This window comes from Bos mutus, chromosome 9 (assembly GCF_027580195.1).
Source record: "Bos mutus isolate GX-2022 chromosome 9, NWIPB_WYAK_1.1, whole genome shotgun sequence".
In the NCBI taxonomy this organism is placed as follows: Eukaryota; Metazoa; Chordata; class Mammalia; order Artiodactyla; family Bovidae; genus Bos; species Bos mutus.
This window is the reverse complement of record NC_091625.1, coordinates 49,540,589-49,567,354: the sequence shown is the minus strand read 5'-3', so window position 1 is coordinate 49,567,354 and position 26,766 is coordinate 49,540,589. Positions and strand designations below refer to the sequence as shown.

Here is a 26,766-nt window from a genome sequence, read left to right as displayed (position 1 = left end):
CTGGACCCAAGATCTGAATAGCACCCCAAGGTCTTTCTCAAATTGACATGCAAAAGACTTGGGGCAGAAATTTCAGACAAAGAAGAATCTTTGAAATCTCATTTAAAGTCCTCAAATTTGAAGCACTTAATTTTTCTGAAATAGGACAGAATGCTCTGTAATGAAAAAAGTTAACTGAGCTTGAAACTGTGGCAATAACTCTTTCCGGAAGTCTCTGTAGCCATCCTCTATTACTAAAACAGGCTTTCAGAATAACCTGGAATCAACTATCATTCTGAGCATTTTGGGGGAATCTTAAAATTCAAAAAATTTATCTCCTCATCTCTTTCAGATTTAGAGCTTAGATTTCTGAAAGCAGAAAATCAGTGCTAATCTACGGGCTCAATATATATCTTTGAAGCTAAGTTCTATTTTGGTAATAGTAAAAAGATTCAAAACTTAAATCAGGTTTTTCTTTATAAGAAGCTAGTTTGTCTAGTCAAGGCTATGGTTTTTCCTGTGGTCATGTATGGATGTGAGAGTTGGACTGGGAAGAAGGCTGAGGGCCGAAGAATTGATGCTTTTGAACTGTGGTATTGGAGAAGACTCTTGAGAGTCCCTTGGACAGCAAGGAGATCCAACCAGTCCATTCTGAAGGAGATCAGCCCTGGGATTTCTTTGGAAGGAATGATGCTAAAGCTGAAACTCCAGTACTTTGGCCACTTCATGCGAAGAGTTGACTCATTGGAAAAGACTCTGATGCTGGGAGGGATTGGGGGCAGGAGGAGAAGGGGACGACAGAGGATGAGATGGCTGGATGGCATCACTGACTTGATGGACATGAGTCTGGGTGAACTCCAGGAGTTGGTGATGGACAGGGAGGCCTGGCATGCTGCAATTCCTGGGGTTGCAAAGAGTTGGACACGACTGATCTGATCATGAAATAATGCTTGTATATTCATTTGGAATTATTTCTGAAAGACAGAAGTTATTGTCAGTTCATATTTTTCAAACATATGGAGTTCCTGTTTGGTGAGCCTTTTCACTGTGAATAGTTACAAGCAGTGATGGAGGAAAGAAAGGAGTCTGGTGAGAGAAGAGGAAAACTTTAGGCTAGTTATACAGAGTGATTTAAGCCAAAAACAGAAAAAATAAATATCTTATTTCATGCATATATACAGAATCTAGAAAAGTGGTACTGACGAGCCTAGGGCTTCTCTAGTGGCTTAGTGGTAAAGAATCCACCTGACAATGCAGGAGATGTGGGTTTGATCCCTGGGTCAGGAAGATCCCCTGGAGAAGGAAATGGCAACCAAATACCTCAATTTTTGTGTGTGAGTACTGTAATATCCTGTAAATATATCCTAAGCAGGTTTGTTTTCAGCACTGATGGAAAGCACCAGTGTTGACTTTTTTAAGTTGCCAACAGTTGTATGTTTGCTGGTTATTTATGATCTGAAATAATACATATCTTCTTCTAAGAAGACATTTTGTTACATAAGGATGACTTTTTTTATACAACAGAATAAATTATGGCATTTCTATTGGAAAAAAAAAAAAAGGCCCGTGTTCTTGCCCGGGAAACTCCATGGACAGAAGAGCCTGGTGGGCTACAGTCCATGGGGTTGAAGAGTTGGACACAACTTAGCAACTAAATAACAACAACAGATGAACCGGTTGTGGCGAAGGAATAGAGAAGCAGATGTAGAGGGCAGACTTGTGGACACAGAGTGGGAAAGGACAGAGTGGGACGAATTGAGAGTAGCATTGACATATATCCATTACCACGTGTGAAACAGATGGGGGGAGCTGCTGTATAACACGGGGCGCCCAGCCCGCTGCTCTGAAACCTAGAGCAGGGAGACGGGTAGGTGGGGGCAGGAGGGAGGGAGGCTCACATACATGTACTTATACCTGATTCAAGTTGTTGTATGGCAGAAACCAACACAACATTGTAAAGCAATTCTCCTCCTATTTAAAAAAAGAGAAACTTCAGGCGAAAAAGGTTTTATGATGATTTGAAATTTTAACATACTTGTAATACCCAAGATCCACTGCTATATAAAAATATTCCATAGTCTTCATCATAATAAAGCTACCACTCAGTTTTCAGTATGCTTCTCCTTTGTTGACAGGTGACAGGACGATCAGGCAAGTCCGTGTTCTTGGTTGAGCCTGAGAGTATTTGCCATCTCGAGAAGAGGAGGTGTCAAGTGAACTTGTGAAGTAAAATAAAGGTGTCAAGTAAAATACCACAGGTGTGTGGTATTTTAAAATCCATGGTTGTCTCTATTCATTTAGACATTCAGCAAGAAGATTTTTTTAATCTTATTTTTTGACTGCATTGGGTCTTAGTTGCGGCTCATGGGCTCTAGTTCCCTGATCAGGGATTGCACCTTGGTCCCCTGCATTGGGAGCCCAGAGTCTTAGCCACTACACCACCAAGGAAGTCTCTCAGCAAGGATTTATCAAGCAGTGACCATGTGCCAGGTGATGGTAGGTCCTGGTAATGTGCCCTGAATGAATGTGATAAAGAACTCTTCCTGAAGCTTAATCAGGAAACGTAGTTGGAGAGACTAATAAACAAATCATTTTTATTAGTGGTGATAAGAAAAAACAGGAAAGCGTGATGGGATAGGTGAGCTTGGGTGGGCTGACATTTATACTAAGATGGTTAGGCCTGTGGGTGTCTGGGGAGGGCCAGGCTGAGGGAGCAGCGCAAGCCACGGTCCACAGGACATTCCCGGAGAAGCACGGTGACCACTGTGGCCGGCAGGGAGTGAGCAAGAGGGGGAGTCAAGGATTGACCCCCAAGGTATTGGTGTAAGCAACTGGAGGAAGTTGTGAAGAGTGTGCTTGGGAAGCAATGTGTAGTTTTCCAAGGCTACTGAATTAGTAGTTTTATAAGCTACTAGTCACATCAGAATCTGAGCAAGTCTCAATTTTGTTGGTATCCATCCACAGGCATGGGGGCACACCCTCCAACTCCATGGGTTCTCTGTCCTAGTCTCAGAATTCCTTCTCATCTTCTCTGGTGCCTTCTCAAGGAATTCCATTACACTCACTTATATGAGCTTCACAACTCTTACCCTGTAATTCAAGGTAAGTATTCACAATATTTAGTCTTTTTTTGTTGGCTCAGTCCCTTTCTCCTCTCTGAAAATGCAGACCAACTGGACACCCCAGGCTATCTCAGAGACTTTCTTAATGCTGTTCTACCTGGAGGGCTCTTCTCTGTCATCTCTGACCATCTTCATAGTCACCTTCAAAACTCAGCCTAAATGTCCCTTCAAGGTTTTTCCAAATATTTCACCACTGCCGTGACTTCCTTTTATTATAGTCACCTCTTTTCATCACTAGGCCACCTGTCTAAGAGGACACGTTTCTGATTCATGTAGATTTCAGAGTATTCAACGTCATGCCTAGACTGAATATGTGACTTGCACTTCCCTGGTGGCTTAGACGGTAAAGCGTTTGTCTGCAATGCAGGAGACCCAGGTTCGATCCCTGGGTTGGGAAGGTCCGCTGGAGAAAGAAATGGCAGCCCACTCCAGTATTCTTGCCTGGAAAATCCCATGGACGGTGGAGCCTGGTAGGCTACCGTCCGTGGGGTCACAAAGAGTTGGACACGACTGAACAACTTCACTTTCACTTTCTTTCACTTTCCATTACTATTTGGAGTCAATAAAATCCAAGAGAATGTAAGATGAAATATGGAATTAAAAATGAAATATGGAATTAATCTAATAGTTAGCACATGCCCTATATTATAGTGCGCACTTAACTCTAAAATTTTGGTTGAGTAATGAGTGAGGATAAAGCCATAGACAAATAGCATTGGTCACTCACTGGAATAAGATGAACTTTTCCATCTAAGCACACCTTGTCTTACTAGTGTCTTCTTAGCTTATTATGAACTCATCGCTTTCAATATTAAAATTAATTAGTCGTGTGTTTTCTTTTAATGGATATGACATTCTTTCTACTGCTCCTATGTTCCCTGTCACACGTCCAGTGGACCTCCTCCTTCCCCAAAGTAGTCAGCTCTTGTTAAAAAAAAAAAATAAATAAATAAAGAATGATGCTGATAAACATGCAGACAATGAGTTCTTTTCAGGTTCTTGTATGAACTGGTAATCCTCTGTCTCTATATAATTTTCACTTTCTTTTAATTTCACTCAAACAGTGCTTATGTATGGATTGCCAGTAGAAATAAACTGCCAAATGAAAGGCAGAAAGATCTCCTTATATGAAGTAAAGTCCTGAGACTAGAGCTCTTTGGACACCTCATGCCCATAGCACTCGGTACGTTCATATTAGTTGCTTAAATTTAATGTGGGGAGCTGAATGCCTGGTTCTCCCCATCCTACTTTTATTCCTTCTTCTCCACTGCCCCCCCCTCTTTTTTTTCTATTTTATTTTTTGGTATGGAAAAGGAGGTACACATAAGCAGTATGTTTCAGTTTCAGAAAAAGCTTTAAATTCCAATACTTGTGGTAGTTACATTGAAAATATTTTAAGATAATTCATCACAGGGACTTTCCTGGTGGTCCAGTGGTTAAGACTCTGTGCTTCCAATGCAGGGGATGTGGGTTCAATCCCTGGCCAGGGAACTAAGATCCCACAGGTGACACAGTGTTGTTCCCCCCTGCCCCCCGCCAAATCATTGCAGGACCAGGAATAACTGAAATTATTTTGCAAAGGTAGAATATCATTTCACTAGAAAATGTATGTTATATGGACATTTTAATCCAACAACTTTGTAGTTGGAAAAAAGTATTTTTCAAGATGGAAATTGTTTGGGTATAGAGAAATGTCCTTTATCAAAGGTAAAAACCTACCTATGGGGGTTGAACATTTTCTGGGTTTGCCTCAGGCCCATCCTAAAGCACATAAAGACAAAGACCTGAACTATGAGGTCTGTGTGAATTAGACTGTATATCTCTCCTTGTATAAATAAACTATCAGAAAGAGAACGGAAGTGACGTCTTGACAGAGAAGGAAATGAAGAGTCAAGAGGGGCTATGATGGAAGGAGGCAGAGGGAGTGAGTGAGTCAGGCTGTCTTGAAGTGGCACTCTAAATATTTTATTTCCACCAGTTACAGTATCTATATTTTTAAGTCCAGTATATTCTGCTTTCTTTTAAATCATCATTGGGGTCTATAAAGTAATTTTATATCATATATTATTAATATTTATAAGAAATTCATGAAATTACTTCTATATGTGATCAAAGTATAAATTTTGCAACACAACATGCACTGTGCGTCACTGTACAGAAATCTGGTTAGAAATCTGTTCTAACAAATCTGAACACTGTCACTCCCCCGTGTAGTTTTCCTTGAAAAAAGAGGAGCCGATGTTCTTGTAAACAGTACACTGTGAAACGTAAAATTTGATAATTCCTAAGTAGCATCTCAATATACACAAATTGAAAGGTTCTCCTACGGGCGTAGTCACTTTACATATCTAGCGATCCATGAAGACACTTATAAAAGGCAACGTTTGTGAAAAGGCCCCCCCTCCCGCAGCCGACTTGGTGTTGCTGGAGTCAGAGCTGCAGCCACTGCCAATCTCTGCTGCGTCTTGAGGTTGGAAGCCGGTTCCTCCAAGGCAAACATCAAGTAATTCGACTTTGTCCAGATGACTGAACAGCCAGGCTTCACCACTTCCTTCAGACGGATTGTCTAGGTTGGGTTACTTCACTTTGAGGTCAGTCAGGGCATCAGAGATCTCGTCGGCCTGTGCAGAGATGCTGGCCGGTGTGACGTGGAGGTGGATGTCGTACTGCTGGTCCAGGCCCAGGTAGCAGTCGCTCATGAAATACAGTGTGTAGATATACCTAACATACAACAGAGGAACAAAATGGTGAAACCACTGTGTTCATCACATGTCTGCGAAGTTGCTTCAGTCGTGTCTGACTCTTTGTGACCCTACGGACTGCAGCCCACCAGGTTCCTCTGTCCATGGGATTCTCTAGGCAAGAGTGCTGGAGTGGGTTGCCATGCCCTCCTCCAGGGGATCTTCCCAACCAGGGATGGAACCTGCATCTCCTGTGTCTCCTGCAGTGGCAAGTGGATTCTTTACCACTAGTACCACCAGGAAGCCCATAGTCTGTGGTGTTCTCATCACAGTCATGGTTAATTCTTTGGGGGTAAAGATTCTGCTTACCTTCCGGGTACTTCAGGGGTATAAAAAGAGATGGAGACCATGTGATGACTTCGGACGTAGCCCACTCTTTTCAAAGCGATAAGTTCTCTCTTATCCACTTCTCCTAATATCAAAAACCATCCTTCATCCTTTGATTTGGGAAATCGAGGAGTAACTGCATGGCTGTCTTGCTTTCCCTGTAAAGCAGAAAAAGGAAAGATAAAGTATCATAATGGCTAGATTTTCTATACCACTTGGTTGTGGTTAAAAGGCCACGTTGTCTTTCTTGGCGGCCATAAATCTGAGTATCTGGGATGTGTTTAATTTTCAGGTTTGATGTATTTGATATGCCATCATCTACCTTTTTTTAAGATTCTCAAAGCACATTATAGCCACACGACTACTTTGTGGCCATAACCACCAGGATTATTTGGCTCAGAACACAAAACCTTTGAATCTTGACATCAAAATAAATTCTGACACCATTCTTGTAAAGAAAATTAATACCCTATTTGCAGATGAACAAGCTGGGATACAATCATATTAACTAAATCTTCCAAAGCTTTATATACAAGAAACCAATACTTGGGGAAAAAAGTCAATTGAAGCTGGACTCTGGAATCTTAAGATAATAAACACTGTCATATAAACATGTTCCCCCACTCCCCAAGAATAAAACTCACATGAAAAAGCACATATTCCAATATGGCAATATTAAAAAGTCCTTTCTCTAAGGAATGGGAAATTGTGAGCCAAGCAAATTGTAAAATATATTAATCACCACCACCCAAGATTAGATATCTCCATAATGACAACACTTGAGGTCTGTATTTTAGATTGATTTTTAGAAAGTCAAAGATTCTAGAGATTCCTTAAGACAATGAGTTTATGGTGTAAAAGATGCTAATAATGACATGCTCTCAATCAGACTTCACTCAATATTCCAGAGGGAGATGTTTCACTGAAGGCATTTTAAAAGAGAGGTCAGAGAGTAATGTATTTTTTACAGCACTTAGAAACAAAATTTAGAGTTTTTCTAGCATGATTAAATCTAATGTTTAAGTACTAATATTATGGTAAAAAGAATCTTATTGTCAGAAATGTTTGCAAAGGCCTCAGAGTTCTCCCTCACTAGTGCTCGCAACATACCTTAGCTACACCTCAGTACACGCTTAGTCTGGGCGCTGTATTGCGTTGCTTGAGCATTTGTTGTGAGTGAGCCCCCTGAGGCTGGGGGTCCACTGTCCAGCTTTGGGGACTGGCCTCGTTTCTGTCAGTGTGTACACACACGGCAGGTACAAAGCAAACAGGGACTGGAATCAGAGAACTCTGGGTTCCCATCCTGCTCTCATATTTTCTGTCTCTAGGACCTTGGCAAATTCCTTACTCCCCAAGTCCCATTATTCTGTAAAATAGGAAATCACATCTTCTTACATAGCAGTGATAAAGAAAACTCTTCAGTTTTTTTCCCTCATGATTTTATCTTTATAATTACCACTGCCTTTTTTTTTTTTTTAAGTTGGGATACCTTAAGTCATCTAAAAATGCTCATATGAAAGCCTCTGAAATGCCAGAGGCCAATCAGTTCATACTTACACTGACTGATTTTTTGAATTAGAAATCAAGTGAGATGAGACTTAAAGGCACAGTACTGAAAAGACATTTTAACAGAAAGTTACTGATCATTTTGTGTGTGAATACAGAGAGGAGAATATTAGTGAACCACAACCTCATTCCTGAGGGAGAGTTCTAGATATGGGAAAGCCCCTTCTCCCTGGGCTAAGGAGAAGGCAAATTCTTATTTTGATGATCATGGGACTTCCCTGGTGGTGCGGTGGATAAGAATCTGCCTGCATATGCAGGGGATGCGGGTTCTATCCCTGGTCAGGGAGGATCCCGCATGCTGCAGAGCAACTTAGCCCATGCCCCACAACTACGGACCCTGTGCTCTAGAGGCTGGGAGCAGAAACTACTGAAGCCTGCACGCCCAGAGCCTGTGCTCTGCAATAAGAAGCCTCTGGAAGGAAGTGTAGGCCCCCCTGTCCCCACAGTGCAACTAGAGAAAGCCCGCTCAGAACAACCAAGTCCCAGTGCAGTCAAAAATAAACAAACGATTGTTATGGTCCCAAAACCAATTTGCCCACATGTTGTGCACTAATATTCTTGAAGGGCTCAGTAATTACTATGCTGCCACAGACAGCAGAATAGAGCACAGTAACTTAAAATATAAATTTTTGGCCTATCTGCATGTTGACAGAGCTCTCTCATATGCATTCTAATGAAGGAAGCAGGTAGCTGTGGCAAAGGAGGCACAGAAAAACTTAACTAGTATCTTCTTCTAGTGGAGTAAAAGTCTAGATTTTGAGATTTCCTTGGGCCCTGAGACTGCTGTGGGCCTGGTATAGGGTCAAGGAACCTGTGCTCTTAAAGCTACTCTAGGAAATTCTGCTAAATCTGTACACCATGCTCTGAGAACAGGACTCTAGGCATTATATTATGATGTCCCATGGGTATTCTGGGGTTGAAACATGGCACGTGAGGAGAAGTGACTCATTTCAGAAGACTGACTCTTGCTGCTTAAGGCCAGTTGAGGAAGCGGGATCTGTGAAGGGCACGGAGGCATTAGTCACATAACAGACATGTGTGCTGGCACGTGCTTGTATCTGGTGTGAAGCATTTGAGAATGGAAACCAAACACTCTACCTTGTGGAACCCGAGGCTGACTCTCTGCAGGCTGACTTGAAGCACATACTCTTGATCAGCATGCAACCTGACCCATCTGTTGTCGCTGCGTTTGTCTGAAGCCACAGTTGTGATGGAGATCTCGTCGTGTCCCTCTGCCGCGTCATCCCACCAGCCTTTAACACTCAAGCCAACATCAATCACTGGCAAATGAGATAAGAAATTCCATGCCTGAATAAGAAGAGAAAAGAGTGGGCAACTGAAATGTAGTGATCAACTAAGAAGTAGTGAACTTTTAAAAAATCAACCACTTTGTTCTGAGATTAATTCTGGATTCAATGCAGTTGTAAGAAATAAAGCAGACAGATCCTGTGTACCATTCCCCAGTTTCCCCCAGGCGAGCACTTTTCACAACTACGGTACAAGTATTTATACCAGGATATTAACAGTGACACAATCCACAGCTCTTGTTCAGATTTCCTAGTTTTTCTTGTACTCATTTGTTTGTAAAAATAGTGTGCTTTTTATATTATTAAAGTCCCTTTAACAAAAACTAAGAAAGTATTAATCATTACTTAAACTTGTGACCCTTTTATCATAAATCCCTTTGAGACATTGAGTGGCTACTGACTATATTAAAAAAGTAAGTTTTAAAATAATTGTTGAACTGGCTAGTTTTAGAGAAGCATCAAGTATAAGCATTTATGTGACTGCTAAGGTGGAGAGCATTACTTGGGGATATAAAAGCAACTTGAAAAAATGCTGTGATGCAATTTTTGATGTCAGCATCTTTCATTGACCATTTAGTGTACAAAATGGACGATTCTTTTGTTTTTATGCCAAATTATTCTGAAAGGAAAACATTTTATACGTTTGTATATTGTAAGGAAATCTCTAGGTCTAGGGTTCTTTCTAGAAACAAATATATATTTTTTGGTATTATCATATTGAGAATACCAACTTAAATGACACATATTAAAGGAGTAGAAAATATTACCAATTTTATTCCTGCTCTTTTAATTAAAAATATTTGTGAAAAATCAAAATGCAAATAGTAAATGCTTATCAATAATGGGGCTTCCCTTGTGGCTCAGCTGGTAAAGAATCTGCCTGTAATGCAGAAGACCTGGGTTTGATCCCTGGGTTGGGAAGATCCCCTGGAGAAGGGAAAGGCTATTCATGCCAGTAATCTGGCCTGGAATATTACATGGACTATAGTCCATGGGCTTGCAAATAGTTGGATACGACTGAGTGACTTTCACTTTCACTTTTCAAGTGCTTATCATTGTTGAATGAATGAATGAATTCCTAAGTCTATGAAAAAGATGTAAAAAAAATAACCTAATATCCTCAGATAATTGTCATCTTCTAACATTTATAATTATGTGGCAAATATCACCACTGGTCAAGAAAACTCTCTATATTGGCTGTTTTATCTGTTGTTACCTTCTAAGTTTTTAAAAGCTCATGAATACTTTAATTTTTTCCTTTTATTTCTTTAATAATATTCCATAGGTATCCTTATAGGCTTTGATTTCCTATTCGCTAAGACTTTATTGCTGTTGAGTATACCACCTAATTGAAATGAAGAAGCCCTGATGAATCAAACTATCCCTCAGGAATTCAAAAAATGTAAATCCAATGCAAATTTTCAATTCAACACCAATCCTGTAACTGGTGAATCTGAAATTATGTTTGAAATAGATGCTGAAATACTCAAGCCACAGAATGGTCTACATGGTGCTTTAAGGTACAAATAATGGCTTATCCCCTGCTAGAACCAGCTGAGTCTAGAAGCTGTACCACTGGATGTTCTTAGACTAGCCAGAGCGAGGACACAAATATACCATTTCTGTATAGCATTTAACTTCGTGAGACAACACAAGTAGCATTTATTATATGAAGTAAGACTTCATATTTTTCTTGTACCTTTAAATGAGTTAGCAATATAATAATTATTAGCAACTCACTGGAACTTTATTTTACAAAGCCCCCAAAAGTCAGATCTTGCTTTTATATATCTGTAATCTTTTTGCAGTGCTTAATATTATTATTTGCAATCTATAATGCATATACAATTTTTTGGGTGTGTGTATACATTTGTACATACATATATACAAACGTATATACACATACACACATATGTAAGTATATAAAACATGAGCTGTTTTTAAAGAAATTGCTAAGACATTTCAACACCAGCCAAACATATTTATCTGTGGATTAATCTTCATCTATTGAATCAGGCAAGAGCACTGCCATGCATACAATTATTTAATTAGCAGCCAAATCCTCTGCCAGTCAGCAGCCGTTCCAGGCATACTGATGGGGTAGAAGATGCAAATCTCACAGTCGTACTGCTTTTTCTCATTACTACTGCAATTAGCACTTAAATTGATGCTTTAAACATACTAATTTCTGGAATAATTCAGGATTTGTATGTTACCTGGGATCGCCTCACTGCAGAGCCGACACCAGATTGCTCTGCAAATTGAAGCACTTTTGAGCCAAATAACCATCATCATATCAGACTGAGCCAATTTGCATTTGGTTTTAAAGATAACAGAATGGCAATTTATGCAAATAAATTAAGTAAGTTTACTTCTGAGTTTTCCCTGAACTAATTATAACAATGTTCTAATTTTTTATCACATCTAAAACTTGGCTTGAAACCACTGTATGTTATGTTAGAAATCTGTTGTTGCTAATAGAAGCCTTGTTTTAAATATATTGTTTTTATTCATAATTTTGATGATAATTTAGCTAGAAAGGGAGGCACTTATTATGAATATTTAAATAGATTTTTTGTGCCAATTCTGGGTTCAACAGAAATTGAACAATCAGACTTAAATGCCTGTTACACTTTTTCAAAGTCTTGCCTAAAATGAGTTCTACTAGGGGCGGGGGGCCAATGACATGGTTTAGAAGTTTCTTTATTTTACTACCTGTTTGGCAAGCCAGTATGTTAATTATGTTGTAAACCCTGAACATTTACATGCTTAGGGTAAAATTGCTTAAGATTTAAAAGTCTATATATGCCAAATATTTCTGGCATTGTTCATTCATATTTTTGGTCTTTCCAAAGATAGTTTGGAGCAATGACTTATGTTGTCTTTCACAACACAGATTTAGATTTTCCTGAGCTACAAAGTATACAAACAAGGAGTTTGTTTGAAGAAATACTTTAGAATCTAGGAACAAAAAGTGATTAAAATGAGGGGGGCATAAAAGAGTAATTGAGGGAGTTGCATGAAAATATATCCAAGTGTAAAAAAACAACCAAAAACCATGAAGAAGGGATTATTGATAGAAGGACTCCTGGGCAATGTAGCCTAGATGACTAAGTCTTAGTAGGCCTTTCTCAGCCGGTGTAACAGCATTATACTGAAACAACCTTCTAATAATGTAGCTGCTATTTTTAATTATTGTTATAGTCATTACTTTTAATACCATCTGTTGAGCTCTTATCCTGTATCAGGACAGATATAGAGCATACAGCAGTTTACATAATAACATCTTGCTTAATCTTCCCAAGAATTTCATGAGACTGATATAATGTTTTCATGTTTATAATCATAGTAAATGGCAGGTGGAATGTAAACCCAGGAGAGTCTGACTCTGAAAGCAACACTCTAAGTTAGAAAACTTTTGTGTAACTTCCCAGATAGAGTGAGGGAGTGTCTAAACATGGAACTGATGGCCTTACCTGCTTCATTTTGGGGGCTGGTAGCTCTTTTTCTATCATGGAGCTGAATACATGGTCTTTCCCTGCACAAGCATGGATCAGTTCTGGGAGGCACTCAATGGACCCATGGTAACCAGCATGTGGGCCCTTCATACCTGGGCTCCATTTCCTAAGAAATAATATCAACACCAAATAATTATTTCATAGCACAAATGAGATTTTCTGACAACGTTGGTTTCTATAAAGAGTTTAAAAATTAAATTTACTGTATAACTTTTTAAAGACCACTATTTTGAAGCTTCAAAATCAGTCAGGATTCTCGAAGGTATCAATCCAAGGCAGTTTTGCTACCACGACATAAAACGTGTGGAGAAGGCAATGGCAACCTACTCTAGTACTCTTGCCTGGAAAATCCGTGGACAGAGGAGCCTGGTGGGCTGCAGTCCATGGGGTCGCTAAGAGTCGGACACGACTGAGCGACTTCACTTTCACTTTTCACTTTCATACATTGGAGAAGGAAATGGCAACCCACTCCAGCGTTCTTGCCTGGAGAATCCCAGGGACAGGGAAGCCTGGTGGGCTGCCGTCTGTGGGGTCGCAGAGAGTCCGACACGACTGAAGTGACTTAGCAGCAACAGCAGCAGCATAAAATGTGTGAATCACGTGTGAGCCAGGATTGATAGACAGGTGGTGTCTTTCTATAGGAAAGCACTAATATGTGCTGATGCATCCATGTGGATAAAATACTGAACTGGAGCCCTGACCTGTTTGCAATGGATGCAGGCAAATGTCTCTAATACATTTACTTGAATAAAGTTTTCATTATAAGTTGTGTTGACATCCCACAGTTAAAGTATATTAGGGGAATATTTCAGATTTACAGTATAAATAGTGCTGGATCACCAGGAAAGGAGTCTACCTAAATCTATTCTCTGTTTATATAGTAAGATAAAAAATATCCTTGAAATTAGACAAATACAGCCACTTTTCTGGGTAGCAATAATAAAATGGATCAAATCTCCTAGGCCCCAATCAGTTTCCATAACAGACCCATGTGCTGTTGGGTTGGTACCCTAGTGTGTCTCCTTTATTGCTGAAATCCAACTCTCGTAACTTCTAGTACCATGTTGAAAGAGTTCCTGAAACTGAGCCGTAGACACGTGAGGTATCTCCTTTCCCCGGCCCCACGTCACCTGCTGTTGGTGTGGTCCATTCTCTGAACATGGCTTTTAGTTCTCAGGGACATCTCATAGCAGGGACTCGAGCACCATGGGATCAACCGCCCTGGAAGCCAGTGTATGTCAGTCAGATGGAGGGACTTCCCCGAGGAGACCCCATGCGTGCCTGAGGTTCTGGTTGACGAATATCTCTAGATGCATCACATGACTGCCACTCCTCGTCCAGCTGATGAGAGGCAGAAGGGTGCTCGATGGCAAGCACAGGCAGACTCTTTTGTCTGTCTACATGACTGTGAAACAATCTTTTGGCTGCACAGTGTCTCTCAAGTGGTGTGAAAAGAAACATTTTTGTTTAAACACCGCCAGTCTTGCTTGTAGTATGTACCATTCTTTCCTTTGCTAAAGTAGTTGTAGCCATGTACATGGGACCTAGGCTTCCTTGGTGGCTCAGATGGTAAATATTTAATGCAGGAGACCCGGGTTCAATCCCTGGGTTGGCAAGATCCCCTGGAGAAGGAAATGGCAACCCACGCCAGTATTCTTGGCCTGGGAAATTCCATGGAGTCTGGTGGGCTACAGTCCATGGGGTTGCAAAGAATCAGACACGAATAAGTGACTAATAGTTTCACTTTCTTTTCACATAGGACCCAAGAGTTGAATAATTTTATGATAACATAAACTCTTCTTATAGGCACAAGTTACATCTTGAGGTGCTAGATATGTATATATAACTACTTGGTTTTTGGACATTTTACAGATGCACAGTTTACTTTTGACAAAAGATTTCTGATCTCTCAAATCTATTCTGCAATGATAGAAATTGGTAATTTCTTTTGCTTTAGGTCACTTAAAGTACTTGCATAACATTTTTTAAAATGAAGGCTGGCACAGCAAAGAAAGAGTTAAAATGAAGATGCATTTGATGTTGCAAATGGAAAACAACTTAATAGAAGGTTAAAATGAATTGCAGTTCAGCTTGAGGCCAATGATCAAATTTCAAGGGAGAATTCCATTGTCGCTAGTCTATGTTTCCCTCTGGGAAACAGGGGCATTTTCACTGTAAGGAATCAATATTCTAGGCACAACGTGAAATTCAAGTGACCATACATGTAAAGGAAATGATTTTTTGAAATAAAAAAACCCAATTACATCGAGAATTAAAATACCAACCTGAAAATGTGCAGATGGTGGTTTTCTATGTGTGGTATTGTTAGCAGGGAGGAGTCTTTCAGCCACCGCCCCTGGATCACCATCTGCACCAGGCTGGTGATGTTGAGGACCGTCACCAGCCAGCCCTGGTGTGCAGCCACATCCAGCATTGCCTGAACAGGGAGAACACACACGTTATAAGAATACCATGGCGCCTTCCCTCTCCATGGGGGATCTGATATCTAGCCTTAACAAAAAGCTCCCAGGGTTATGCCTCTAAATTACTACTAATCAAAAGAAGAAACCAGAAAATAAACTACAGTTGGATTGGAAGGAACATAGTGAAACATCTGTAGTGAAACATCTCTTACAACATTTACTGCACATTACTTTGTACAAAATGCCAATTATTTAGCTTTTTTAGGTCAGCAAAGATTAGGCAGATAATATTGGCACTATAATAAAACAAAGAGAAAAACTCAGTGTACTTTGAGAGCAAATTATATATAATTCACTGTATCAAGACTCCAGTGTTCTTGCCTGGAGAATCCCAGGGACGGGGGAGCCTGGTGGGCGGCCGTCTATGGAGTCGCACAGAGTTGGACACGACTGAAGTGACTTAGCAGCAGCAGCAGCAGCAGCTCCATTTAAAAAGTAAATCTCAAGTGGTGCTGGTTTAATCACTAAGTTGTGTCTGACTCGTGCAACTCTATGGACTGTAGCCCACCAGGCTCCTCTCCCCAGGCAAGAGTACTGGAGTGGGTTGCCATTTCCTACTCCAGAGGATCTTCCTGACCTAGGGACCGAACCACATCTTGTATATTGCAGGTGGATTCTTTACCGTTGATTCAAATCTCAAGTAGTCTTTCCCAAATTTAAAGGCAACAATGGTAAGGTGATAGGTCTACTTACCCAAAATTTATTTTTTCCCAGAGAGCAGGCTAAAAGCAGAGCCCTGGTTTTCAGTGACTATACTATGCCACACAGTAAAGGGGGCAAGGACCAGTGTACATGTACATGGGGAATGATGAGAAGCTATTCATATTAGTCTATACATTTAATCCAATGTTTTATGGACAAACAAACGGCTGCATTTGCTTAAGGCCAAACCAAACAGTGAAATCTTATTTAAACAAAGGAGAAGTTTACACAGGCAAAGCTATTTCAATTAAATTAGATTCTAGTGAATGCTGACTTAAAGACACATAAGTTAATACCATGATCTGAGGCAGCTAGTTTATACAGTTTTAGGAGTGCACTCTCTTGTTTTGGGAAATGAAGGTAAGAGAAATCAGATGTATCTCATAAATGCCTAAAATGATATTTCACCATCTCACTGATTGTAAAATATTTATAAAATGTACAAAACCTACAAGTACATTTTTAGAAATGGTTCTTAAAGCTTTATTATGTTAGTAAAATTAATCTGCCATATTACTTAGTACTTATTGAGTCAGACACATTTTCCTTCCAAGTTTTGAATTTTCTATTCTGGGTTTTCTAATTTACAAAATATAAAATAGTTTAAAAAATGTCTGGCTAAACCAATCTGTGGTCTTTTTATACATATTACAAGGAAATGGATCCACATCGCTGGGTATGGGGTATGATGCAATGGTCAAATTTATACGTATTACAGGGAAATGGATCCACATCGCTGGTTACTGGGTATGATGGAATAGTCAAATTGGCCTTTAGTACCCATGAGCCTGGGCTTGCCAGGTGGTGATAGTGGTAAAGAACCCACCTCCAATGCAGGAGACTTAAGAGATGTGGGTTCAATCCCTGGGTTGGAAAGAGCCCTTGGAGAAGAGAATGGGATCCCACTCTAGTACTTTTGCCTGGAGAATCCCACGGACTGGGGAGCCTGGTGGGCTACAGTCCATGGGGTTGCAAAGAGTCGGACACGACTGAAGTGACTTAGCACTCATGTAACCGTGAGCCTACTAATTGCACATTATAAAGCTTTATGGTTGGTATAATATATGTATATGTATGTGTGCATATGAAAGTGTATACATGCACGAATGTATGTGTTTATAAATCCAGGGGAAATCCACTTCTGTTCTTCCTATTTCTCTGCAGAGCTGATTAAAACGCTTAGCCTTTGAAGTATATGAGACAAGCTGGTCACGAGGAACATTCCTCAGACAAAAATAAAAGTATTAGTTCACAAGTCACAACTCTTGAATTCCGAAAGGGAAGACAATGAATAATTATACCTAATGCAGTATCATGATGATGTTGGAAGCTGTAATGTAGAGTAACTATGGTGATTTTACTTGTGATTTTTATATTACAACTTGACTGGAAATAAATTCCAGACCCAAAGCTCATATACTAGAAGAGCTAGATGGACGGACCATATGTTTTTAACTTTGAAGTTTTCATGATGAAGTTGAAAGATTTTGTAAAATTTATGAGAGCTGCCCACAATCTTTCCTTGTATGAGCCAGATGTGAAAACGTAAAAAATCATGCAAAGTGATTGCTTACGTGAAGTAAATGAAAAGGCTGTATCATGAATTGAAAACTATCACTTATCTTGTTTTAATTTAGAAAAAAGGCAGGTAGGGAAGAATCGGGGATGAGATGGTTGTGACAACCCAAAAGTGCTGAATAAATGTTGCCACATGACTGCCTACTCACTCCCTAGCGGGTCCTGTTTTCTTCCCCCTCCGGCCACTGCCTCTGTGTAGACCCTCATCAACGCCCACCTGGAATATTATGATAAATACCACTTTATCCTCATTCTAAGTTTTCTTCATACTTTGTATTGTTACCTCAGGGCATTTTTATAGAGGTAAACCGGGTTATGTCATTCCTCTGCTTAAGTTTCTTCAATGGCTTCAAGCTTCATAGCAGACAAAAAGCTAACACTTCTCTGCAGGTCCTCTTCTTACATATCCTGCTCCCTCTACCTTGTTTACCTGGGAAATTCCTACACATCCTTCAAGTCAAGCTCAAATGCTACTTCTTCCTGTGAAGGCTACCTAATGGACAGGAGGTACTTCTTAGGTGTCTACTGCTCCATGCTACTATTATCATATTGTAGGTCTTTGTTTACACACATGCCCATTAAATATATAGACTCATTGATGGCAAGATTCTGGAAGTAGTCTTGGTAATTACAGTCCTAGCACAGAGCATTCAAGAAATATTCATTTTATGAAAGAACATTTATAAAAATCCAATTACAATAATTATAACAAACATTCTATCTGTTATGGCATATCTGCCAAAGGCAGCACAGTGCAGGAAAAAAAAAAAAAAAAACTACAAGCTTTGATGTCAGACATAGGTTTGAATGTTAATTTTGTCCCACTTTCTATGTATAAATTTGGGGCAACTACTTAACCCTAAGAGGATAGATTTCTTATTGATAGAAGTGTTATATGTCTGTACAGGGGTTGATGAGGGTAAAATAAGATGATGTACTACGTAAGATATCTATTACACTGCCTGGAACAGAATAAATCTTTTAGATCTCAGTAATAGATCTCGATAAACAGGTACTTATTTTTAATGTTCCTCTATGAGGAAATGGAAAGAACACTATAAAACAACCTAAGAGAGACTTTCTAAGAGAGACTTCCTTTGGACCTTTGGGGATTGATTTCTGCACTGAGGAGTATAGGATTTCGAGGAGCAAAGTATGGAAGGTTGGGAGCAAATGCATGGAATGGGCAAAACTTCATCAGGAGAGGTGTGCAACTGCAAGACAGTCAGGGGACACAGAAAACCAAAGGCAGACCCTGCAGTGCAGGCCAAACTGGAGCATGTGGACTTGGTTCTCGGTTTGAGTGGACAAGTCTAAGCCACCATGTAGGTACATACCTCAAGGGGCTACGGCTAAGGGATGGTCCAGGTAGATGGGTTTGAGGGTCTGGCGGGTCACCCTGACATACTCCTGCATGACTGTGCCTAGCAGGGACTCCCTGCACCTCACTATCTTCTACAGCAGTCTTCCTGGTAGACAAGAACTAGTGAGACAGCATGGTACTGGCACAAAAACACATATCAGGGGAATAGGATGGAGAACCTGGAAATAGACCCATGCATTTATGGTTAACTCATTTACAACAAATGAGACAAGAACTACAATGGAGAAAACACAGTCTCTACAACAAGTCATGATGGGAAAACTGGACAGCTACCTCTAAAATACATTAGAACAGTCTCTAACACCATATACAAAAATACATTTAAAATGGATTAAAGACCTAAACGGAAGATCAGATACTAAAAAACTCCTAGAGGAAAACATACAAAGGTAGAACATTCTTTGACATAGATCTCAGTAATATTTTTTTGGATCTGTCTCCTAAAGGCAATAAAAGCAAAAATATATGGAAGCTAATTAAACTTAAAAGCTTTTGCACAGCAAAGGATACCATCAATAAACAAAAAGACAGCCTACTCCATGGGAGAAGATATTTGCAAATGATGTTGATAAGGGATTAATATCCAACATATATAAACAGCTCATACAATTCAATATCCGACAGACAACCCAAATAAAAAATGGCAAGAAAAACTGAAAATTCTGCCAAGGAAGAAAGGCAGATGGCCAAAAGGTACATGAAAAGATGATTAACATCTCTAATCATGATCCCTGGGTTGGGAAGATCCCCTGTAGGAGGGCATGGCAACCTACTCCAGTATTCTTGCCTGGAGAATCCCATGGAGAGAGGAGCCTGGCGGGCTACAGTCCATGGGGTCACAAAGAGTTGGACATGACTGAGTGAGTAGCACTCTAAAAATGAGAGAAATGCAAATCAAAACCACAATGAGGTATCACCTCATACCTGTCAGAATAGCTATCGTCAAAAAGAACAAAAATAGCAAATGTTGACAAGGAGATGGACAAAAGGGAACCCTCATACACTGTTGGTGGGAATGTAAATTGATAGTCCTGTGGAAAGCAACATAGAGGTTCTTTGAAACATTAAAAATAGAACTACCATATGATCCAGCAATTCTACTCCTGGGTATATATCTAAAGAAAATGAAAATGCTAATTCAAAAAGATATATGCACCACAATATTCACAGAAGCACTATTTACAACAACCAAAATATAGCAGCAACCTAAGTGTCCATCAACAGATGAACGGATAAAGAAGATGTGCTATATTCGCAATGGAGTATACTCAGCAATAAAAAAGAACAGAATTTTGCCATTCTAGCAGTGTGGATGGGTTTGGAGGGCATTATGCTAAGTGAAACAAGTCACACAGAGATAAATACTGTATGATATCACTTATATATGTGGAATCTAAAAAAATATAACACTAGTGAATATAACAGATAAGAAGCAGACTCACAGATATAGAGAATAAACCTGTTACTAGTCAGGGGCTATACAGGGGTAAGAATGAGAAGTCCAAACTACTGGGTGTAAGACAGGCTAAACGATGTTATGTACAACACGGAGAAGATATGTAGCCAGTATTTTGTAATAACTATATATGAAGATGTATTAAAGAGATTTCTCAAGTGTTCCAGTGGTTGGGACTTGGTGCTTTCACTGCCAAGACCCAGGTTCAGTCACTGGTCGGGGAGCTAGGATATACTGCAAGCCGCACAGTGTGGCCAGGAAAAAAGAAGAAAAATTGTGTTTAAAAAACAAAGCACGATACTGGATGCTTGGGGCTGGTGCACTGGGATGACCCAGAGGGATGGTATGGGGGAGGAGGAGGGAGGAGGGAGGAGGGTTCAGGATGGGGAACACATGTATACCTGTGGTGGATTCATTTTGATATATGGCAAAACCAATACAATATTGTAAAGTTAAAAAATAAAATAAAATTAAAAAAAAACAACAACAAAAAAAACAAAGTACTAGTAAGTGTATACTCCTCCTTAGCATAGGGCTGGTTTTTGTAGTAGCTGGACATCATGGTTCAGTTCCCTAAGAAATCTCAAAATCCCTTATAGAGATCTAATACTCAAACAACAAAAAGCTGCTTTAGTACACTGTGGAGAAAAATCTGGACATTCTTCACTGGCTTAGCATTAACATTAGGCAAATACTGAAGCCCTGCTCCCACCTGCTTTTACCTCCTGTCCATCTTCTACTGGGCATGCGCCTTATCAGACAAAGCTAGGATGATTCTAAGTCTAGGGGCAAAATGGGTGGGGGCTGACTCCATGCAGGAGACTTTTTCCTATTAAGTTGGAATCAACTTCAATTGATTGCTGACTCAGAATTCTCTATCATTTCCGACTGTGACAAACTAGAAATATGACTCCTGGCATTGCATTAATTTATAAAATTATACTACAATTAACACTATCATAATCAACAGAAACTATGGGGTGGTTCATTTCTTTATAGGAAAGCAGGCAATGAATTCAGTTTTGAACTCATTTGAACCAAGGTGCCATTCTGAAGCCAGAAGAGTTAAATGCAAGCCTTGACCTTCCAATAAAATGCCAACATACACTATATTGTTATTTGTTTTTATAAAGTTCCCTTTATATCTTTCAGAGGGACTGTAGTACCCTTGGAGATGGGGCAGAAAAACATAAGTCAAAAAAGGAGGCAGCCTACAGTAGGCACAGAGTAAGGTGTCCAGAGAGAAAAGACCCTCTTAGGATCAGCAAATGAGGTTTCCATGCCTGGGTCATGTGAGCCCCACAGAGAAGAGTGGCTTCAGCAGGTCACTGAGACCGCACACAGTCATGGCAGAGAGGGAAGCTCTGAAAGAAGGGGATGGACATTGATAGCACTCATATCACAGGGTATCTAGCACCTCTGTGAGTGGAGGTGATACCTCTTGCTGGGAGAAAGTACTGTAAAGGAGCATGAAAAGATCTGGAATAAGTCCTGGGGGGAATTACTGATGTGAATAAAAGCTAAGCATTGGTGAGTTTCAACAGCATGACTTTGAAACAGTAATTACAGAAATTATTAGAAACATTGAGAAATTATAGAAATAGTAATGTTTCATGACTGATTCTGACAGTAATGAGTAGGATTAATTTGGGTGTGAAAGCAGAGAATTCAGATGTTGAGATTTTAGGTTACTGGTGACATCACTGTTGAAGTGGACAACTGGAGGGCCAACGCTGTGTGGGTGGCAAGTGAAGTCATAGACGACTGAGGACTGGACCGTGGAATCAGGAAGGCGAGGAGAGACTCCTGGCTGATGAGTAACAGAAATGTTCAGCCATGCTGATGGGTAAAGAAGCTGTGGTCAGGAGAGTGAGAGGGTGATACCATGGAGGTGGTGGCAGAAGTGGTTTGGATGTAGTATTACAGCAGAGGAGTTTGGGATGAATGTGATTACAGGGTTGGAAAGGTCATCTGCTGAAGCCACTCTGGTGACTGTAGGAGCTGGAATGGAGCTGCACGCTATGAACTGGTGTTTGAGGGAGGTGGGAAAAGAGATCCAGACTTTGGAACACAGTTGAAAAAGAAATCTTATAGACACTGAAAGTAAAATATACATGGATAAGAGAAGCAGGAATCTGAGAAGAAAGATGTGGTTGGGGAGATCTGAGGAGGCAGACTTCGATTACTGGAGAAGCACTAAGAACGAGCCAGCCCAGGAGTTTCAAAGAGATCACAGAAATGAGGTGGTGTATGTGTCTGCCTGTGTCTGACTGACAGCTAGAGAAGGAGAGGTAAAAACAAAGATGGGTACATATACTACAAACATCCCAGACCTGATCCTCATGTAGAACTCACAGGGAACATTTAAGAACTTGGCTTTGTGCAAAGATAAAACCACTACCACCTCCAAAAACAACCCTGCTTCTCATCCCCATAATCAAAAGAACTGGAGTTTAGAAGATGGACACTCTCTGGAAGAAAATTTTTTAGGCTGTAAGCATTGTGAAGCCAAGGGCATGCTTTCTGACTTGAATATACCTCATGTCTTTGACACTTATTTTGAATCGATTTCAAGAATTCCTCAAGCATATCAAGCTTGGTCTTGCCATTTATAATAAATACAACCACATTTCACAGAGATGTAAACTATTCCTACAAAGGATGGATTTATCCAAATTTACAGATATTTTTCTTCTTATTCCACTACTATGCCGCTGCTGCTGTTGCTGCTAAGTCGCTTCAGTCGTGTCTGACTCTGTGCGACCCCATAGACGGCAGCCCACCAGGCTCCGCTGTCCCTGGGATTCTCCAGGCAAGAACACCGGAGTGGGTTGCCATTTCCTTCTCCAATGCATGAAAGTGAAAAGTGAAAGTGAAGTCGCTCAGTCGTGTCTGACTCTTAGTGAACCCATGGACTGCAGCCCACCAGGTTCCTCCGTCCATGGGATTTTCCAGGCAAGAGTACTGGAGTGGGGTGCCATCGCCTTCTCCGTTCCACTACTATAGATTATACTTAAAAATGCAAGTTTGACAATAGATCTGTGTTTTGTATCAAATAAAGTACATTGCATTCAATTATTCTGAAAAGTAGCAATGAGTTATATACAAAACTCAAATTGTATAGACAGCACACACATAAAGTGTGACAAGAATATTTGTACAGTAGTGTGTTGGCTATATAACACTTTTAAAAATAGTTCACAACACCAGTTATGAGGCAGACATTAGTACTGTCTCCTGAAGCTCTTATCAGTCCAGTGACTGTAACCACACTGGTGAAAAGTGAAAAGACTTGATCTTGGTTTTCTAATTTTATATCTGTGCTCATCACACTATATTCCACAACCTCTGAATGACATACCCTGAAGACATACCCTGTCTTATTTCAAGAAGGATTTAAAGTGGTTTACATCTATCCTTTCTCTTGTACTTAACAGAAAAATGTAGACTCCAGATTTTATTATGCAGATTCTGAATTATTATGCAGTTAACTGATTGTCTCAGAACATTTGTCAACGGGAGTTTTGAAAACCTAAAATCTAAAAATAAATTTTAATCCACCATTTGGTTATCCGTTCAGTCAGTTCAGTCGTTCAGTCGTGTCCGACTCTGTGTGATCCCATGGACTGCAGCACGTCAGGCTTCCCTGTCCATTACCAACTCCTGGAGCCTACTCAAACTCATATCCATCTCGTCAGTGATGCCATCCAACCATCTTATTCTCTGTTGTCCCCTTCTCTTCCCACCTTTGATCTTTCCCAGCATGAGGGTCTTTTCCAATGAGTCGGTTCTTTGCATTAGGTGGCCAAAGTATTGGAGTTTCAGGTTCAGCATCATAATGAATATTCAGAACTGATTTCCTTTAGGATGGACTGGTTGGGTCTCCTTGCAGTCCAAGGGACTCTCAGGAGTCTTCTCCAACACCACAGTTCAAAAGCATCATTGTAGTCCAACTCTCACATCCATCCAAGACTACTGGAAAAACCATAGCTCTGACCAGACAGACCTTCATTGGCAAAGTAATATCTCTGCTTTTTAATATGCTGTCTAGGTTGGTTATAGCTTTTCTTCCAAGGAGCAATCATCTTTTAATTTCATGCCTGCAGTCACCATCTACAGTGATTTTGGAGCCCCCCAAAATAAAGTCTCTCACTGTTTCCATTGTTTCCCCATCTATATGCCATGTTCTTAGTTTTCTGAATGTTGAATTTTAAGCCAACTTTTTCACTCTCCTCTTTCACTTTCATCAAGAGGCTCTTTAGTTCTTTTTTGCTTTCTGTCATAAGGGTGGTGTCATCTGCATATCTGAGGTGATCGATATTTTTCTTGGCAATCTTGGTTCCAGCTTGTGCTTCATCCAGCCCAGCATTTTGCATGATGTACTCTGCATATAAGTTAAATAAGCAGGGTGACAATATACAGCCTTGACATACTTCTTTCCCTATTTGGAACCAGTCTGTTGTTCCATGTCCAGTTCTAACCCCCGCTTCTTGACCTGCACACAGACTTCTCAGGAAGCAGGTCAGGTGGTCTGGTATTCCCATCTCTTTAAGAATCTTTCAGTTTGTTGTGATGCACATAGTCAAAGGCTTTGGCGTATTCAATAAAGCAAAAGTAGATTTTTTCTGGAACTGGATACACAGCCGTTAAATATCTTTTGAAATATGCTTGAATTCTGGATTTAAATAATCCAAGGGTAAAACTGGAACTCTGAGAATTGTAACTGAATTAAGTCAACTTCATTGTAAGGAAATAGAATCACTCACCTCACCAAAAGGAAAAACTATCATTTACTGTACACCAAGAAGTATGTTAACAGGTGCATAAAAAGATGTAGCTCTATGATCCAGCATTAAAAACGTTCTAAACTTCAGTTTACAGAGTCTGTAAATTCAGTCCTCAGCGTGTCAGCTGTGGCTGTGGGCTGTGCACATGGAGTATAATGAGAGGTTTCAGCCTCTCTACTCCCTCTCAGCATTCTGACGACCTACAACCTCTATTCTTCCTTCCTTTCACCTTTCTCCTCTTCAAGGACATTTTCTCCTTTTCCTCACATCTCTCCGCCATATTTAGTGACGGTGCAGGGAAAAACCACATGAAAACAAGGTCATGACAAGGTTCAAATGGCTAGAAAATGTTGCTATGTTTAAATTACATGACATAAACATAATACATGGTCAGAGTTGAAGAAAAAGACTTATTCAGTCCAGAAAGAGAAGATAACATTTTCATTGTTTTTCAGGAACCAAGTTGTTATCTATAGAATATCAAGAAAATGCAAACTGCTATGGAAATATCATCAAAAGCAATGAAAGTCTGAGAAACTCACAGCCAAGAGGAGACTAAGGAGACATGACAACTAAATATAATGAGGTGTCCTGAATGGAATCCTAGAACAAGACAAGGACATTAAGTAAACTAAAGAATTCTGAATAAGCATGGACTTTAGTTAATAATAATATATCAATAAAGGCACATCGTGACAAATATTAATTGTGACATAAGGTTGACATAAGGTGTTAACTACAGAGGAAAACTGAGTGTGGGGTATCCAGGAAACATCTGTACTGTCTTTGTAACTTTTCTTCAAGTCTAAAACTACTCTAAAATGCGAAGTTTATTAAAAAAAAAAAAGCACTATAGTAATTCAGCCTAGGCAGCCTGTTAAAACATTAGTTGTTAGACATCTGCTAGAAAATGCACTATTTAGTTCAAGAGCTCCCAGAAGTTTTACAATGATGGGAAAAACCTGAAAAAAAGCTTTCTAGACAGAAAGGCACACTCCTTTAAAGGTTCAGGTCACTTGCAAGTAATGATACAATATTTTGTCAATAATTAAAATGCTATAAGTACATGTACAAGAATCTCTTTCAATAGCAACAGTTGTTCACAGTAACTTTCTCCTGAACTTTTACCCCCAGAAGGTTAGCATTCAGGAAGCTCAGCTGCTGTCTAACAAACTTAATTAATCAAAAAGTCATTTCCGAGCTGTAACTATGAGTAAAAGCGCTTCAAGTGTGCTAGCAAGCCTACAAGTTAATCAAAATGCTAATGCAGTACAAATTAAAGTTGTGATTAACATTTCACAGTAGCTGCTTAAGTGAATTGATCACACAAATGGGTTAAGCATTACTCATTTCCTACAGCCCCAACCGGGAAAAGGGTTGTTATGTGGGTATGAGAAGAAGAGCTGGGGGTAGAAGGATCCTTCATAATAGCATCCTAGCGTCAATAAACCAGTACCAAATTGTCATACAAAAGCTTACAGGTAGAGTCACCCAGGGGGAAATAGCCTTCCAAATTACATTATAGTCCTTGAAGGGAGATTGTCTGTAAATCCACAAGAGTAAGTGAAGGTGTTTTACACCTCAAAATCCACACATTTGTGTTAGTTTTGGAAATGCTAAATGCATTAGTTCTGTGTTGCATCTGCAGTGGGGAATGGTGCTTTGTTTTAGGTGGTGTGGCTTTCCTGGTGGCTCAGATGGTAAAGAATCTGCCTGCCATGCAGGAGAGATCCAGATTCGATCCCTGGGTCAGAAAGATTCCTTGGAGGAGGAAATGGCAACCCACTCCACTATTCTTGCCTGGAGAATTCCATGG

The 26,766-nt window shown here is 40.0% G+C and overlaps 1 protein-coding gene across 1 annotated transcript in view; it reads right to left on the bottom strand.

Moving 5' to 3' along the window:
* Nucleotides 1–2,063: 2,063 nt before the first annotated feature.
* ASCC3 (activating signal cointegrator 1 complex subunit 3) overlaps nucleotides 2,064–26,766 on the bottom strand; it is a 338,210-nt gene continuing 313,507 nt past the window's right edge. Inside the window, exons 38-42 of the mRNA XM_005902613.2 lie at nucleotides 14,846–14,997; nucleotides 12,519–12,666; nucleotides 8,834–9,043; nucleotides 6,152–6,327; nucleotides 2,064–5,822 (exon numbers count right to left, since the gene is read on the bottom strand). Of these exons, the coding sequence (XP_005902675.2) occupies nucleotides 5,678–5,822; nucleotides 6,152–6,327; nucleotides 8,834–9,043; nucleotides 12,519–12,666; nucleotides 14,846–14,997 (831 nt within the window). The 3' untranslated portion in view covers nucleotides 2,064–5,677. The remainder of the gene's footprint in view (nucleotides 5,823–6,151; nucleotides 6,328–8,833; nucleotides 9,044–12,518; nucleotides 12,667–14,845; nucleotides 14,998–26,766) is intronic.